This window comes from Cannabis sativa, chromosome 4 (assembly GCF_029168945.1).
Source record: "Cannabis sativa cultivar Pink pepper isolate KNU-18-1 chromosome 4, ASM2916894v1, whole genome shotgun sequence".
NCBI classification, from domain to species: domain Eukaryota; kingdom Viridiplantae; phylum Streptophyta; class Magnoliopsida; order Rosales; family Cannabaceae; genus Cannabis; species Cannabis sativa.
Window position 1 is genome coordinate 8,469,913 of NC_083604.1, and position 15,500 is coordinate 8,485,412.

A 15,500-nucleotide genomic window follows, 5' to 3' on the forward strand; every position below is an offset into this window, starting at 1 on the left:
GTCACCGGAGTTGCTGCCGGCACCAAAAAAGTCGCCAGAATTAGTATTGTAGCTGGAAAAATCACAGGAAAAATCACCAAGAAATTGGTTTATTGGTGATTTTTTCAGTAATTTTTCCAGCGATAATGCCAATTTCGATGAATTTTCCGGCGCCGGCAGTAACTCCGACGACTTTTTCGTCACCGACCGCTACTCTGACAACTTTTCCGGCACCAACAGCAAACTCTGGTGACTTTTCCGGCATCAATGACAAATAAAACTTTCTAAACGAATAAAAATGTTAAATATGAGATTTGAAAACCTAATTACATATATATGGCATATCAAATACTATAAAAAGACCTAAAAATAAAAAAATACTATATAAATTGGTCAAACTTAAATGTGCCATATTTATCATAAGAACTTGCAAAATCCCATAGTAAGTGTAATTTCCTCTTGTATTTATAGTATGGATTGATGCTATACATTAATATGACTAGAGTACTGGGTATAGGTTGATATTATGGTCAATCATGCTATAGTCAAGAACATTTGAGACTAAGTTATACGCGTTGGACACGGATTATAAACTTATGGCAATTAAGTGTACGGGCGCCTAATTATAGGTCAATTATATGATTATGTTTTATGTTTTTTTTACTGAGTCTGTCGACTCACAAATATATTTTCTAAGTATAGATAAAGGTAAGGCAAAGGTTGAACAATAGTGAGTTTAGAGCACAATGAAGATTGTACATATCTAGATGGTTAGACCTGGAGGGTTCAGATTTTTAGGGCAACATGGGCTCAATTTTATAGTCGTTGGGTGACACTTTTGTTACGCGGTATTTTGTATAAGTTTGAAAAATAAATTTGTGATCTTGAGATATGTAAAATTTTAGAATTGAATATGTTTATTTAGTGAAGTTTATAATTATTTAAAAATTTTAAATTAAACACAATTTTACACTAAACCATTTGGTTAGCAAAGGTTAGCACATTAATTAAGAAAAATACAATAATGTGCCTAAGCTAGCAGGACATTATTACATAAGAGTTTATTTATTAATTAAGATACTTTGTGGGACTAAAATATGTTTAAATAATAATTTTATTTAATAATTATTAAATAGATAAAGTTAATATTTAAATAAAAGGATTAGATAATGGGTATTTTTGAAAAAAAAAATCAGATTGTTTCATTTAATTAAATAATATGGCCAAAATCAAAGCCCTAAGGCCCATTAGTGAATTCAGCCTAGACTTATGATTTTGGACTCACTATTTTTTTTTCTTGCCGATTTAATCTAACCCTAGTCCATTCGAGAGCTTATAAACAGAATGTGATAGAGCTTTGATGAATGAGAAGTTGTTTTAAGCGAAGAAAACACTAAAGTCCTAATTAGAGAAAGTTCTCTCTCTCTCTCTCTCTCTCTCTCTCTCTCTCTCTCTCTCTATTGAATTTTCAAATTCTCTCTCTACACTCTCTCTGGAAATTGGCCCTATAGTGTGTTGAGTACCAGCCCACTCTATTCAAGGTGGTACTGAGATCTCTGTAGAAGATTGTGTAAAAAAAGCGTTTGTAAATTTAAGAAAGAGACCCAGATTCATTACTTGGCAATATCTTGCTACATAACAAGAATTAAGGGTTAAAGTTATTAAACGTTAGAAGACATTTAATTCTACTGCAACTAATGTGAGGAATTCCAATCTTTTACATGTTATTTGATCATTTTTATGAATTTCATATTTGATAATGTTAGATTATTATGTGATAATGAAATATACATGATTAGTAAATTAAGAGCCTGGAAAAACAAGCTCAAATAGTCAGTGAAGTCAAAATATTCAGCTTCATTTAAGGTTTGCTTTTAGTTATTTTCTTGTTGCTTTATGATTGATTCTACTGTCAAAGTACCGTATCAACCAAAATAACATCATTTGAAAATGAATCCCTCCTTGGAGTAGATATTGTTTAATTGTTTTTATTGTTGTGTTGTTGTCAAGTTGCTACACATTTGTATGTACTGAGTTGTTGTCACTTTCTGTCATTATCACATTGTTGCACACTATTGTTTGGGTAGCTACGAAAAAAGATTGTGTTTCTGTGTTGTTGAATGTGTTCGCACACAATAGATACCGTGTAAATTAGTTTTATTATTTAATAGCTTTATGTAAAACAACAGACTTTTGTCATCATTGATTTGGAATGGTTGGCAACTTGACATCCTTCATTCAGTTGGTATTTCAGTTGTATTTTAGTTGTTTCATGATTGCATTGTAGTTCCTCCATCATTATATGCACTAGTTCAGCAAAAATACAATCCCTTGATATTAGTTCTCCACTTGATTCATAATCAACATACTGCTTGTTGTCATCTCAATGACTATTGTTTTGTACCAAAATTTGTAGAAATTCCATATCCTGAAATTTTTGTATTTGTTCTCAATATTTGGTATTAATATTTCTAAACAACTATTTTAATCCATAAAAGCTACCTGACAACAAACAGTAAATGATATGAAATACATCAGTAGTTGTTCAATTATAAACTAATTGCATCAATTCCATCAGATTAACCAATTTACCTTATGAATTATGCTTGATCTAATTGAAAAATAATAAACAATCCTCATTATGAAGAAAACACTAAAAATATTGGTACATTGTATTTTTTGTCAGATTCTTTTAAGTTGTTTTTGGGTAAGCACCAAATCCCCTTTTGATTGTGTTGTGATCAAATTATGCCCCACAATAGAATTCTAATTATTATTTATGGATTGTTATTGTATATTTTTGAATAAAGGAGGTAGTAATGTCTTTTTTTTAAGTTTGGATATTTGTCAGGTTTAGATCGCTTTGTTGCTAAGATTTACATTGCAACCTTAGCTTGGACAATTTTTTTGGAGCTGAAATAGTGTGGCTGGGAACAAAGGAGGAAGAGTATGCATATTGTTTGTTCAGTTGGAATTTTTGAAAAAAAAAGTTTTGAATTTCTTTTTTTTTTATCTTTTTTTTTTTTTAATTTTCCTTACAAAGATAAAAATATAAAATTTGAACCTAAAAGACCTATTATAGAAAAAAGTCCTATCTTTTATGTAGCTTTGACACGTTCCATTTAAGGATTATTTCACAAATACACAAAAACAACAAAAAAATAATAAAAATACAGTTTCACGGAATTTTAAATATTTTTACGATTTTTTTGATTTTATTTATAAAAAATACGGTATTTTTATGTTGTACTCTAAATAATTTATTGTTAATTTTTTGTTATCTGTATATTATTTTTTTGTTGTTGTTTTGATGTTATTTAGATATTATTTTCATGTTACTTTTATATAGTTTTCTTGTTGTTTTTGTGTTGTTTCTATGAAAAATCATAAAATTGTAAAAAAAAATTCTGTAAACGTAAAAATATAAAAAAAAATTGTGTCTTATGTAATTGTCTCTTCCATTTATAGTATTTGTTAAATCTAAATTTGTGTATTTTTGAAAGGAGGTGCTTAGCTTCTCAGTATATAGAGAATATTTAAAGAGTATTTTAAAAGTTAAGGTTTGTGAATGAAAGGAAATTATGCCAGAAAAAAGAGTATGCTTTTAGAGTTTATAAAAGGATTATGGATATGAGATGAGCAGGGCCGACCCTGAAAATATATGGGCCCATGACGAATTAAATTTTGGGGCCCTCAAAATATATTAAAAAAAATATAAAAGAAGAGTGTTATGGGATTTGATCCCATGACCTTGGACATTATGTCCTCCACCTCAACAAACTAAGCTATGAACATTTGTTGTTTATAATACACTTAAATTTTACTTAAATAAAAGTCTAATATATTTTTTTTTTTTATTTTTGGTTCCTGGAAAGTGTGGGCCCTAGGCACGGGCCTAGCCCACCTATGCCTAGGGCCAGCCCTGGAGATGAGGAGTGAGATATGCGCCCTTATTTGAGTGGTATATATGGCTGTTTTGATCAATGAAAATCTATTGATAAAAAAGAAAAAACAATTCAACTCTCGTGAATATATTGATCCTTATAATTTTTACCCTCTGAATTTTAATATGTACTAAATCATAAATTTTTAAGTTCGTTAAAAATGTTCCCTGAACTATTAAGATTGTTGAATTTAGAATTTTTTGTCGAATTATAGTTCATGAGGCATGATTTAGTATATATCAAAATTCGAGGAGCATAATTTGGTAGATATCAAAGTCTGAGGAATATTATTTAGTACATAAACAATAAATAGTAAAATTGAATGAACTCTCAATACTTTAAGAGAAATTTTTATCAGCTAAAAAAATTCAAAATTATAATTTAATACATATTAAAATTTAAAGAATAAAAATCCTAATTAACCTCTATATAATTGATTTTGCTGGCACTATAGTCTAACCTACAAATTAAGAGGAGGTGGTGTGTGAATTGGGAGTTATAAACATGTAGAAAGTATTCCCATTGTTATCCACACTCCATCCATCCATGTAATTTGTTTTTGTTATGTACTTATCTGTAACTACCATCCTACTAAAATTCCCCAAATTGTTTTAATTTTTCCAAATCAAAATGACCTAATAAAGTCATTATCAAAAAAAAAAAATGACCTAATAAGGTCAAAATAGTTGGAATTTATAACTACTTTTTTCTAACCTTATTGAGAGACAGGTCACAGGTGTATTTTCCATCAGTCCACAAAATTCTCACCAAAGCTTAACGTGCTTCTGCCTTTGAGCCATTCAATCATGGGCTCACAAAACCCAAACCCGAACCCGGTTCCGGCCATAGACCCGAAAAGCGGGTTCTGTTCAGAGACTAGAACCTACCACAGTCTCAGACCCAACATCTCACTACCACCCGAAACGACGCCGTTTTCCATCGTCGATTACCTCTTCTCCCACCTCCACTCCTCGCATCCTCCGCCGTCTTCCACTCCAGCTCTCATCGACGCCGCCAACGGTCGCCGCATTCTCTTCACCGATTTCACACGACGAGTACGGACCTTAGCTTTCTCTCTCCAAACTCGTCTCGGGATCTCCTCCGGAGACACCGCCTTCGTTCTCTCTCCTAACTCGCTCCATATTCCGATTCTCTACTACTCCTTGCTCTCTCTCGGCGTCGTTGTTTCTCCGGCCAATCCAGCCAGCACGACGGCTGAGATTTCCCGCCAAATTCAGCTATGTAAACCGATGGTCGCATTCGCCACCGCAGAAACCGCAGGGAAGGTATCCTCTCTCCGATTAGACACCGTATTAATCGACTCGGACGAGTTCGAATCCATGATGACGAGTGAGATCGGTGAGTTGCGTCGAGTTGAGGTGAACCAGTCGGATACGGCTACGATTCTTTACTCGTCGGGGACCACGGGGTTAGTCAAAGGAGTGGAGTTGACTCACCGTAATTGGATATCGGTGGTGGCCGGAGCATTATCTGATCGGCGGGATAGAGCGGCGCCGGCGATTGTGTTGTGTTGTGTTCCTTTCTTTCACGTGTACGGGTTCGCTTACTGCTTGAGGACAATTGGACAAGGTGACACGTTAGTGACGATGGGGACAGGAAGGTTTGATCTGAACCATATGTTGAGAACGATCGGAGGGCTGAGGGTGAGCCATGTGGCATTGGCTCCGCCGGTAGTTGCAGCTGTCGTGAAGCGTGAGATTGAAAGGGAGGGCTATGATTTGAGCTCTCTTGAAGCCATTGCTTGTGGCGGCGCTCCGCTGCCCAGAAGTATTATTGAACAGTTGAGAAAACAGTTGCCCAACGTCCAATTGGTCCAGGTAAAACAAATAATTTAAAATATTAATTTATGTTTCTTTTTAAATAAAATATTATTTTATGTTATTTGAAATTTGTAACTTGCTTATTTTTTATAATTAAATTATTTAATATTTATTAAAAAGTATATTTTTTTTACATAACTAACAAAAGAAAAAAAAATTATTACAATTTAATTCTTATTATTAAAATTCTTTTTTTTTTAACCACTTAGTATTACAATTCTGCTCGTTTTAGTTGTAAAGTTTTTGTTTGGAATAAATGATTATAGTAATGAAGTTAATTATGTTCAAATATAAATGATTTTTGTTGATATATCATCAATTTTCAATAAATATTTAATATTTAATAATTTTTTTCTTATGGTTAAAAAAAACTCTATTAAATATGGCATACTTAATCAGTATTTGCGGTATAAATACTTTATACCTTTCTGTTGCTACCATTATATTAAGAGCAAATAGAAAAATTTAAAGAATTGTACTAAAAAACACGCTACAGCATATGCTCTAAATTCTTTCTTTTTAAAGTTTTTTTAAAATACATTATTTGTTTTCTACATTTATAGAATATTATTCATTGTTCTAAACATATTTTATTAATTGTTTTGGATTTTAATAATTATTTTTGTTATATGTGTATATATTAATACTATATATTTTAAATGAATAAAATATAATAATTTTTTTTTAAAAAAAATAAATTTTTGTGATGTATTTTATGGTGTAAAATAGTAAATGTAAAATTTTGGTAATCTATTTTAAAAAATAGAGTAGAGAAAATATTGGGAGTGCTTTAAAAGCATCGCTATTAGGTACTAACAATACTTTCTAGAAGTATCACCATTGGTAAATTATATTATGTCAAAATTATATATTAAATTATATGAAACTCGATAATACGTTGAATGTTAAATATCAAAGAGTTTTGTTTATATGGCATGTGTTGATCATTGCTGGTCCAATTATGTCATCAAACCCAACATACACTCATGTGTATATATTGTTTATGTGGTAAAGGCATATGGGCTAACGGAGTCAACTGGGCGAGTGTTTGCAACAGTGGGATTGAAAGAGAGCAGAGTAGAAGGAGCAACGGGAAAGCTTGTGTCGAATTTCATAGCCAAAATTGTGGACCCTGAAAATGGGACTGCCATTGGTCTACCTCCATTAACAACTGGAGAGCTTTGGCTTAAAGGGCCATTTGTAATGAAGGGTACGTATCATCAATGTTGCTTCAGAAAAGGACTCTGCTCGAACCTAATCTATTCATATATTTTGGCATTTAGTTGATCACTTCACTCAACTTCTACGCTATTACATATATTTATATAGGTTATGTTGGAGACAATGAAGCAACCGCTGCAGTTGTGGATCCAGAAGGATGGCTCAAAACTGGAGACCTTTGCTACATTGACAATGAAGGCTATCTCTTTATTGTAGATCGACTTAAAGAATTAATCAAATACAAGGGCTATCAGGTTTTTGTCTCTATAAATTAATGATAATAATACAAATGGGTCTCATTAATTAGTAATTTTCCATCAAAAAAGAAACCACTTTGTGTCTTCATGTGTGTACTTTTATCAGGTTGCCCCAGCTGAATTGGAGCATCTGCTTCATTCACATCCAGATGTAATTGATGCAGCTGTTGTTCCGTAAGTGTTTCATAATTAGTTGTTATTAGTAACTAATGGAATGATTCAACATAATCATGTTTCTAATTCTAAACTTAAAAAACACAGGTACCCTGACGACGAAGCTGGTCAACTTCCTATGGCCTTTGTGGTCAAACGCCCTGGAAGTGCTGCTGATGAGTCACTAATCATGGACTACATCAAGGAAAAGGTAAATGAAATTTTTTCTGTATTGAGCTTATACAAGCTTTATCTTAGTTTTGCACACGTACAAATGGCTGTAGGTTGCTCCGTACAAGAGGATAAGAAAGTTGAGGTTCATTGATTCAATACCAAGGAATGCACAGGGAAAGGTGTTAAGGAGGAATTTAATCAAACTTGCATCATCATCATCACCTCCCACTTCGAAGTTATAATTTGTTCTTGATGCTACATTCTCTTATTGTACTTTAGAGATATAGTCTCTCCAACTAAAATCTTAAAGCTATTCTACAATTCCCTTATTAGAGGGTCACACGATCAATGAGCTTCCGATGTATTGTGCTTCAGATTATAAAGCATTTCATCAAATTATATAGAAGAGATATATCTGTATATTTGAAAAGGTAAATGATCAAAAAAAGTTGTGCAACAATCAACATTATCACTACAACGTACTATTAATGTTATTGAAGAAGCTAAATTGTGGCTTCAGATGGAGATACTATTAGGAATTCCACGTCCGGTTACCCCTGGACCAGAGGTAGGAAGAAGCAACTCGTATGGGGGAACTCCGGCGCCACTTCTGTTCTTTAGGCGATTATCTTTGTTTCTTTTGTTAATAATCTTATCTATCTCCTCTAATTGAGCAGAGTATTTACTGAATATCTTGAGAATTATTTGATCATTTGTCCAATGTGTATGAAGTGGATTGACTTGACCCAAGTACTCTTCATCTGCTGAGTGAGTTGAGAGAGTGTCTTGGACTGCCATTACTTTGGTGGCTTGAAGTTGGGTTGGCAAAGAAGACAGGAAAGTGCGCTGTGGATTTAACATAAACTTCTCATAATCAGTGTCGTCTTCGTGTGGAATGAGCTTTCTTAGAAGCGTGGGGCGGTTAGGGACATACCCTCCAAAAGGGTACTGTCCAAAGTTAATAGCTGCATGCTGACCCGATGCTATCCAAATAATTGTGGTAAGCACACCAGACAAGTCTTGTTTGGTCTCAAGTTTAGGCCACCATGGCTCGTTTCTCTTATCATAATGACCCTTGTTCTTGATCTCATCCCACCAGGCTTGGAGCTCAACATCAGTTCTTACAGAGTTTGGCTCAACATAATGATGTTCAACGTAAGATTCCACCCATTCTTTAATGGCAGACCATACCAAAAGACCGTCTGCAGCATAAGGGTAATCTTCAATGACAAGTTTGACACCACAAGGCATGGAGGGGTCCTCCACAGCCATACCCCTGAAGATTTTCAATGTTATACACCAAATTTTTAAAAGGTTTGAAAGAAATTAGATTTTAAGATGCAAGAAAATTAAGCTCACCTGCGAAGAAGATCGGCTGGAAGTGCTTCCATGTCAAACCGCCATTGGCTTTCGTATGCTGCTGAACTCAGCTCCATGGCATACTTACCAGGACTGAAACTCGCCTCGATTATTCCTCCTCCATTGATCAAGCTTTGCCTGGCGAGAGCATTAATTTCCAGTGTGTAGCGCATGTGAGGATGAAGGAGTACATAAACAGGGTGCATTGAGCTCAGCTGCCTATGAGTTGCAATAATATAAGGCTCCATACAAGCATGAGTCCTCAACCTTTAATAAACAAACACAAGAGCAGACTAGAATTAAACACATCTAAACTTCTTTGGACATAACACAATGTAATATTTCATCAGCCATATTTACCAGTGATTTACTAATTGATGAACTCCAGCATCGTTGGAGCAAACATGAGCTTTCGCAAGCTTCCAAATCCAATGCGTTGTGGCATCATGCCCATGTGTGTAAACAGTCTTGTTACTTTCAAGGGAAGAAGAAGATGGTGGAAGTGAAAGCTCAATAACTAATGGCTTCAGAACACCAGACTTTGTATAGAAGAAAACTGTCCTAGAGGCATAAGCTTTCCTCCCGGGCAAAGAGTTCATCCTCTCTATAAATGGCAAAAGCATGTCATGGTAGTCAAGTATGAACAGCTTCTTATCCTCAATCGCCTGCGAAAAATATAACAACATTAAAGGTAGAACAGAAAAGAGATGATTCTCTATTTTTCTTAATTATACTACATAACCATAGCAATATGTACAAATATCAGTACCTTTTCAACACTCATTCCACCAAGTTCTTGCTCTAGAAGTTCCTTTGTGATGGCAGATTCCGGGGCACCGAATTTAGCAGGGTCTAGTTTACTGAGAATGGGAAACTCCTGGAGTTGATCATGAGGATTCTCAGAAAATCATTCAAACTAAACTAATTTAGCAAAATTCATTAGAACTAGATATTAATTACCTTCAAAAGCTCAATGCTCACAGGATTAACCCCAGCTAAACACTGGCGAGCGAACTCGTTATCTCGCAACCATGAAAATCTGTCTCCTGAAGAAAGAAAGTTAAAGTGGTCATATATGGTCTTAAGATCACTTGACAAGCATTACATTAGGAAGTACGGAAGATTATTACTTACTTCTAATAACAGCAGGGACATCATATTTGAACAACCTTTCTTGAACACTCATGACCTGTTTCATGAACTTTCCCATAACTGGAAACGTGAAACTGACTTCATTTTGGTCCTCATCTTTCAAGAAGAATCCATCGTTGTATAGCTTATCAATATCAGTAAAACAGTTGAAAGAGATATCTGAACTAGAAAGTGATGCAGCTATAGATGGTATAAGATTATGAAGCAAAGCTTTTAATCTTCCAGCTGAGAAAGTGTTCTGCTTAATCTCTTCAAATGTTTCATCTCTTGGTACATAAACTGGATGAGGCTTCTCGATTCGAGTCTCGGATAGAGGATCTGTTCGAATCCAATTACAATCACAAACCACCAAGATTAAGAAGTTAATCTTATTTATACTAAAGAAAATACAATGTAAATACCTGATTTGCTAGGAGGCCTGCCTGTTCTACACCTCCTGGGATATGGTCTCTTCTCCCCACCAATGACTGGCCGAGCAAGATCTTTGTTTTCAGGCTTACCCAAATCATTGTAAACATCATAGTCATAAATCCTATCATGGAGCTTTCTCTGGCCTTTCCCATTGCCTCTAATGCTCAGCAAGTCTTCACGTCTGAGGTCCTTAAGCCCTGCTGGTGTTTGTGAAGGTAAGTAGGCCTGTTGTTCACCAAGATTGTCATTATTACGAGCCCAAAAAAATCATACTTATCTATACATCAAGAAACTAAAGCAAAGAAAGTTTGAATTTTTATTTATTTTTTTACTTGATTTTTGAAGATGATTCTACTCTCTGGATTATCATTCCGTGAATGGATCCAAGTATTGGCAAGAAAGAATATGGGGCCTCCATCAAAACCACGAATAACAATCTCTAACAAATAAAACTCTTTTCCATGAAGATTGGTAACAAGAACAGCACCAGGGCAACCAAAATCTTTTGGGACAATGAAGTTTGCTGCAAATTCAACTATGTGAAGATGATTCGTTGGCTTAGGTAACCACCCTCTTACACTAGACTGTATACTCTTCCCTGAATTAGTCACTGGAAAAAAAAAACACAAAAAAAAAAAAAGTCAAAAAAAAGTCACAATAATGATGTAAAAATTTAATCTTTATTTTTTTTTTAACCTGGGTCAACTTCTTCACTAATGAGTTGAATCTGGATCCCTTGACCAATCCCATTAACGAAAAACTCCCATTGATCCTCCATTTTTTCAGCGAGCTTCTCCTTCATCTTCTTCCTGATAGTCATCACTGCTCTAACTTCAATTCCTTTAGATGGCTTCTTCTTCTTCAGAGAACCGTTGGAATTATCTTCACTCTGATGAGCCGGAACAGAGCTATTACTACTCACAGTCTCTGTTTTGTTGTCCCCACTACTGATCGCAGCCCGAACCGACCCACGTCGCCTGAGTTTCGACCCAGAAACCGCCACGCGGGTCTTTCTTCTAAGGTCTCCATCTTTCCCGGCGGTGGCGGTGGAGATCGAGCTGAAACTCCGGTCGCCGGAGATGTTGGGGTTGTTGTTGAGAGGTGTAGTAGTGGGTTTCAATGATAACATGTCGAGCAGCAGAAAGTGGAGTTTTGAGAAGAAAATGAGTTGATCAACGTGAAAGTACCATACAAGAGTCAAAACGACGACGTTTGTGGTTGAGGGTGTCGGAGAATATGGCTGTCTGTCTCTGAGGTAAGAGAGATGACTATATGTTGTAGTTGGGATCTTATGACAGTGGTGGTGCCTTTTATTAAAGTTCTCGAATAGCACGTGTAAATCACGTTGTATTGGGTCAACTGTTTTTTTTTTCTAACAAATAAAAACAAAAACGACAATTGTTTATTTGTCCATTTTTTTTTTTTAGTAATTTATGTTATAAATAGTTGTGTTTAATTTTTTATTATAAATAAATATTTAAGGTTAATTTTTAGAGATAATAGTATTAAGTTATAATTATAAAATTTTTGTAGGTATTTAGTTGTTAAAGTGTTAAGTAAATTGCCACTTAGTAATATCTACTTCGTCCAAATTATTAAATTTTTACTTTTAAAAAAAATTAATATACCAATAAAAAATGAGGCGTGGAAAATGACTGGTTATGTACTTTTAAAAATATAACTTATATATTATTATCGTAAAAAATTAAACTTAAGTATTTATTTATAATTAAGAGTTAAATTTAAATATTTATGTTGTAAATTATTAATTTTTTATTGAATTTTTTATATAGCAATGTTTCTTATCTTTACAACATTAATTATTTTAAAAATTCTCTTTTGTAAGAAAAATTCCAAAAAATTCATATGGCTAAAAATGAGTTTAAAGTTTTTCCAACATGCATACAAAAATTAGAGTATTAAAAATTTTGTTGTTGAGACTATAAACTATTTAAAATTCTTTAAGAGCTTCATAATTATAATTAAGGTTGTTATGGTAAAAATTAAAAAAATATATATATATATTTTGTATAGATTTGTTTTTTTTTGTTGGAGTAATCGATAAAAATTAAAATAATAAAAGTAACAAGGTTACACAGTAGATAAGGCATTTCTTCCATCTAAGAAAGTTCATTGTCTATCCTAAGGATATGCTTAGCCAATCTATGATGAGAGATATGCCCTAGAAAAACTAGACAATAAGACTTTAATATCAGAAAAGATAACCCCCCATTCATTCAAAATATATATATATTTTGTATAGATTTTTTTTTTTTTTGAAATCAGTATAGATTTGTTTTAAGAAAGAGGTATTGGTCAAAATTAATAAAGGAAAAATATCATTTTAATCCCTACTTAATTATTTTATTATTATATTTTAAATTTTTTTTAGTAATAATATGACAAGTCTTATCTTGCATTTTTTTAACAATTTGCAATTAATTTTATTAGAATAATTAGTATTTTTGTCACTTGAATTTTCCACACTACTTAATTTTGTTCTAAAAAATATACGACTTGTTAAAAAATTTTCTTTAAAATATAATAGTTACATATTATGCCCCTTCTATTACGTTATATTTCTTTTACTGTTAAAAATTAACATTTTTACCCATTGAATTTTGATTCATATAAAATTTTGCACTTTTTTATTAAGAAAAAGGTAAATACCATTTTGAATACTGTGTTTTGCTAAAGTTACCAATTAGACCCTCTATTTTGTTAAATGGACCTTGTATTTTTTTAAAATTGTACAAATAGAACAGTGAACTGATTTTTTGTTAAAATAAAACTTAATAATGATCTGATCTAGAGATGCTATAACAAAACTGATTATATTTCCTGTATCTGTTCGTGTTAGAAATTATCTTAAAGTTGGTTATATTAAAAATAAATTTTTTTAAAAAAAATGAGCGCATGGTCATATTTTTTTTTATAGTGTTGGAACTATTTTTTTTTCACAACACAATTATAACTGTTAATGGGGTGTTCACAAATCATCCGATCCAATCCAATCTGCACGATCCAATCCAATCAAATCTGCAAAATGCGGATATCCGCACTTGTGCGGATTGGATTGGATTGAAAAATCTAAAATACTTGTGCGGATTGGATGTTGTTTGACCTCAAAAAGTAACCGATCCAATCCAATCCGCACTTAATTATATATATTTTAAAAAAATAATAATATATAATATATATTAATTAAAAAAAAGACATAAACTTCTAATTTTTTAATCCTTTTTAGTAATATATTGAGTTGGTGCATTTTATTTATTTCATTATAAAAAACACAAGAAAAATAATTCTTATTCACATAGACACATACATATAAATTTAAATATATATATACTAACTTATTTATTTTAGTAATAGATACATATATATATATATTTTAGTATAAATCTAAAAATAAGTACATATCTATTCTACTAGAAGAGAGTTACGTGGCGAGCCACATAAATATTAATTTTATTTTAAGTTCTAGGGGTTTTTGTTTAAGAATTTAGTGACTAACTGTAAATTATGTTATAAACGATATGTTTTATAAAACTAATTGTTAAGAATGTCATAATTATTTTAGGTTATTCAAATGTTTTAGGTTATAAACGATTTTTTTTATATAGAGTTTAAATTTTATATTGATGATTGTTATTTAAGGTGGGTATTGGTGTAGTTTTTTTTAATTTAAAAAAAGATTGTTTAATTTTTTGGTTTAATTATTGGGTTTAAACGTTTAAAAAAAATATTGTTTAATTTTTTGGGTTTAAAAAAAAAAATCGTGTAAGCCTAATCTGTTAAGCTAATCGTGTAACAATATTAATATTTGTTAATTTTTTATTTATTTGTTAACGTTTAACTAATAAAAAAAATATCAAACATTGGAGATATACGGTTAGTTATGTTAGAGAGATATGTGGCTAGGATTATTTTTTTTAATTTAAAAAAAGATTGTTTAATGTTTTGGATTTAATTATTTGGTTTAAACGTTTAAAAAAAGATTGTTATTTTTTTTAATTTAAAAAAAAGATTGTTTAATTTTTTGGATTTAATTATTTGGTTTAAACGTTTAAAAAAAGATTGTTTAATTTTTTGGGTTTAATTATTTATATATTTTTTAAAGTTAACGGGAGATCAAACCTATCGTTAAATTTAATAGAATATTCTTTTATTTTTAAAGTATATTCTGTTAAACCAAGAAATGTCGTTAGATAGGCACTTTTAATATATAAAGATATAAAGTGTGCCTATATAACTGAATTCTTGGTTTATGAGAAATTAATGGGTGACTTTTTATTTATATTTAATAAAATAATAAAATATTATTTATATATAATAAAATAATAAAATAAAAATAAAACAAATTCCATTTAAATTGATATTTGATATTTGAACTAATATTATTTATATATATACAATATTATATATTGTTCTCATGTGATATTATTTAAACCATAAATTTTCACACTCCCTTCAATTTCAAAAGATTAATAAAGATTAAAAGCTATAAATTCAGTGTTATTAATATAAATGTGATACCTACATATATATATATATAACTGAACTCATTTCTGGGTGTTACTTCTTTCACTTTTAATATATACATATAAAGTTAAAAGATATATAATAAGTTCATTCAATTATAACGTTACGTAACATATCTCTCTTTATGTACCGCACAAAATAAAACTTACCATAAAAAAAATGAAAGGTCACAATATTTATGAATGATTTTTTTTATAAGCCTAAATTTTCTCTATTACTATCCTATTTTATATTCTTGTACGTATATCTCTCATTTTTTCTAATTTTTTTTATTAAATTAATTATTTAAGTAAATAAAATTCCATAATAAAAATCTAATTCCTAAATTTTCTCTATTACTATCTTATTTTGAATTTAATTAAAACCAACAAAATATAGGTACGTAATCTTGTACGTATATCTCTCATTTTAATTTTTTATTCTTTTTTATTAAAGTTAATTATTTTAAATAAATAAAAATCCAT

The 15,500-nt window shown here is 31.4% G+C and overlaps 2 protein-coding genes across 3 annotated transcripts; one reads left to right on the top strand and one right to left on the bottom strand.

Moving 5' to 3' along the window:
• The first annotated feature begins 4,252 nt into the window (after positions 1-4,252).
• Positions 4,253-8,029, top strand: LOC115712697 (4-coumarate--CoA ligase-like 9). The gene is made up of 6 exons (XM_030641026.2): positions 4,253-5,761; positions 6,779-6,974; positions 7,094-7,239; positions 7,349-7,416; positions 7,504-7,606; positions 7,680-8,029. The coding sequence occupies exons 1-6, from the start codon at positions 4,730-4,732 to the stop codon at positions 7,809-7,811; spliced, it is 1,677 nt and encodes a 558-aa protein (XP_030496886.2). The 5' UTR covers positions 4,253-4,729; the 3' UTR covers positions 7,812-8,029.
• LOC115712696 (lipoxygenase 6, chloroplastic) lies at positions 7,678-11,892 on the bottom strand. Of its 2 annotated transcripts, XM_030641024.2 has the most exons (9): positions 11,188-11,892; positions 10,824-11,101; positions 10,482-10,716; positions 10,063-10,398; positions 9,889-9,974; positions 9,698-9,805; positions 9,289-9,593; positions 8,929-9,195; positions 7,678-8,845 (listed from the first exon to the last, which is right to left on the bottom strand). In XM_030641024.2, the coding sequence occupies exons 1-9, from the start codon at positions 11,618-11,620 to the stop codon at positions 8,086-8,088; spliced, it is 2,808 nt and encodes a 935-aa protein (XP_030496884.1). In that variant the 5' UTR covers positions 11,621-11,892; the 3' UTR covers positions 7,678-8,085. The 2 variants fall into 2 exon arrangements, with proteins under 2 accessions (XP_030496884.1, XP_030496885.1); XM_030641025.2 differs by lacking the exon at positions 9,698-9,805.
• Between the last annotated feature and the right edge of the window lie 3,608 nt (positions 11,893-15,500).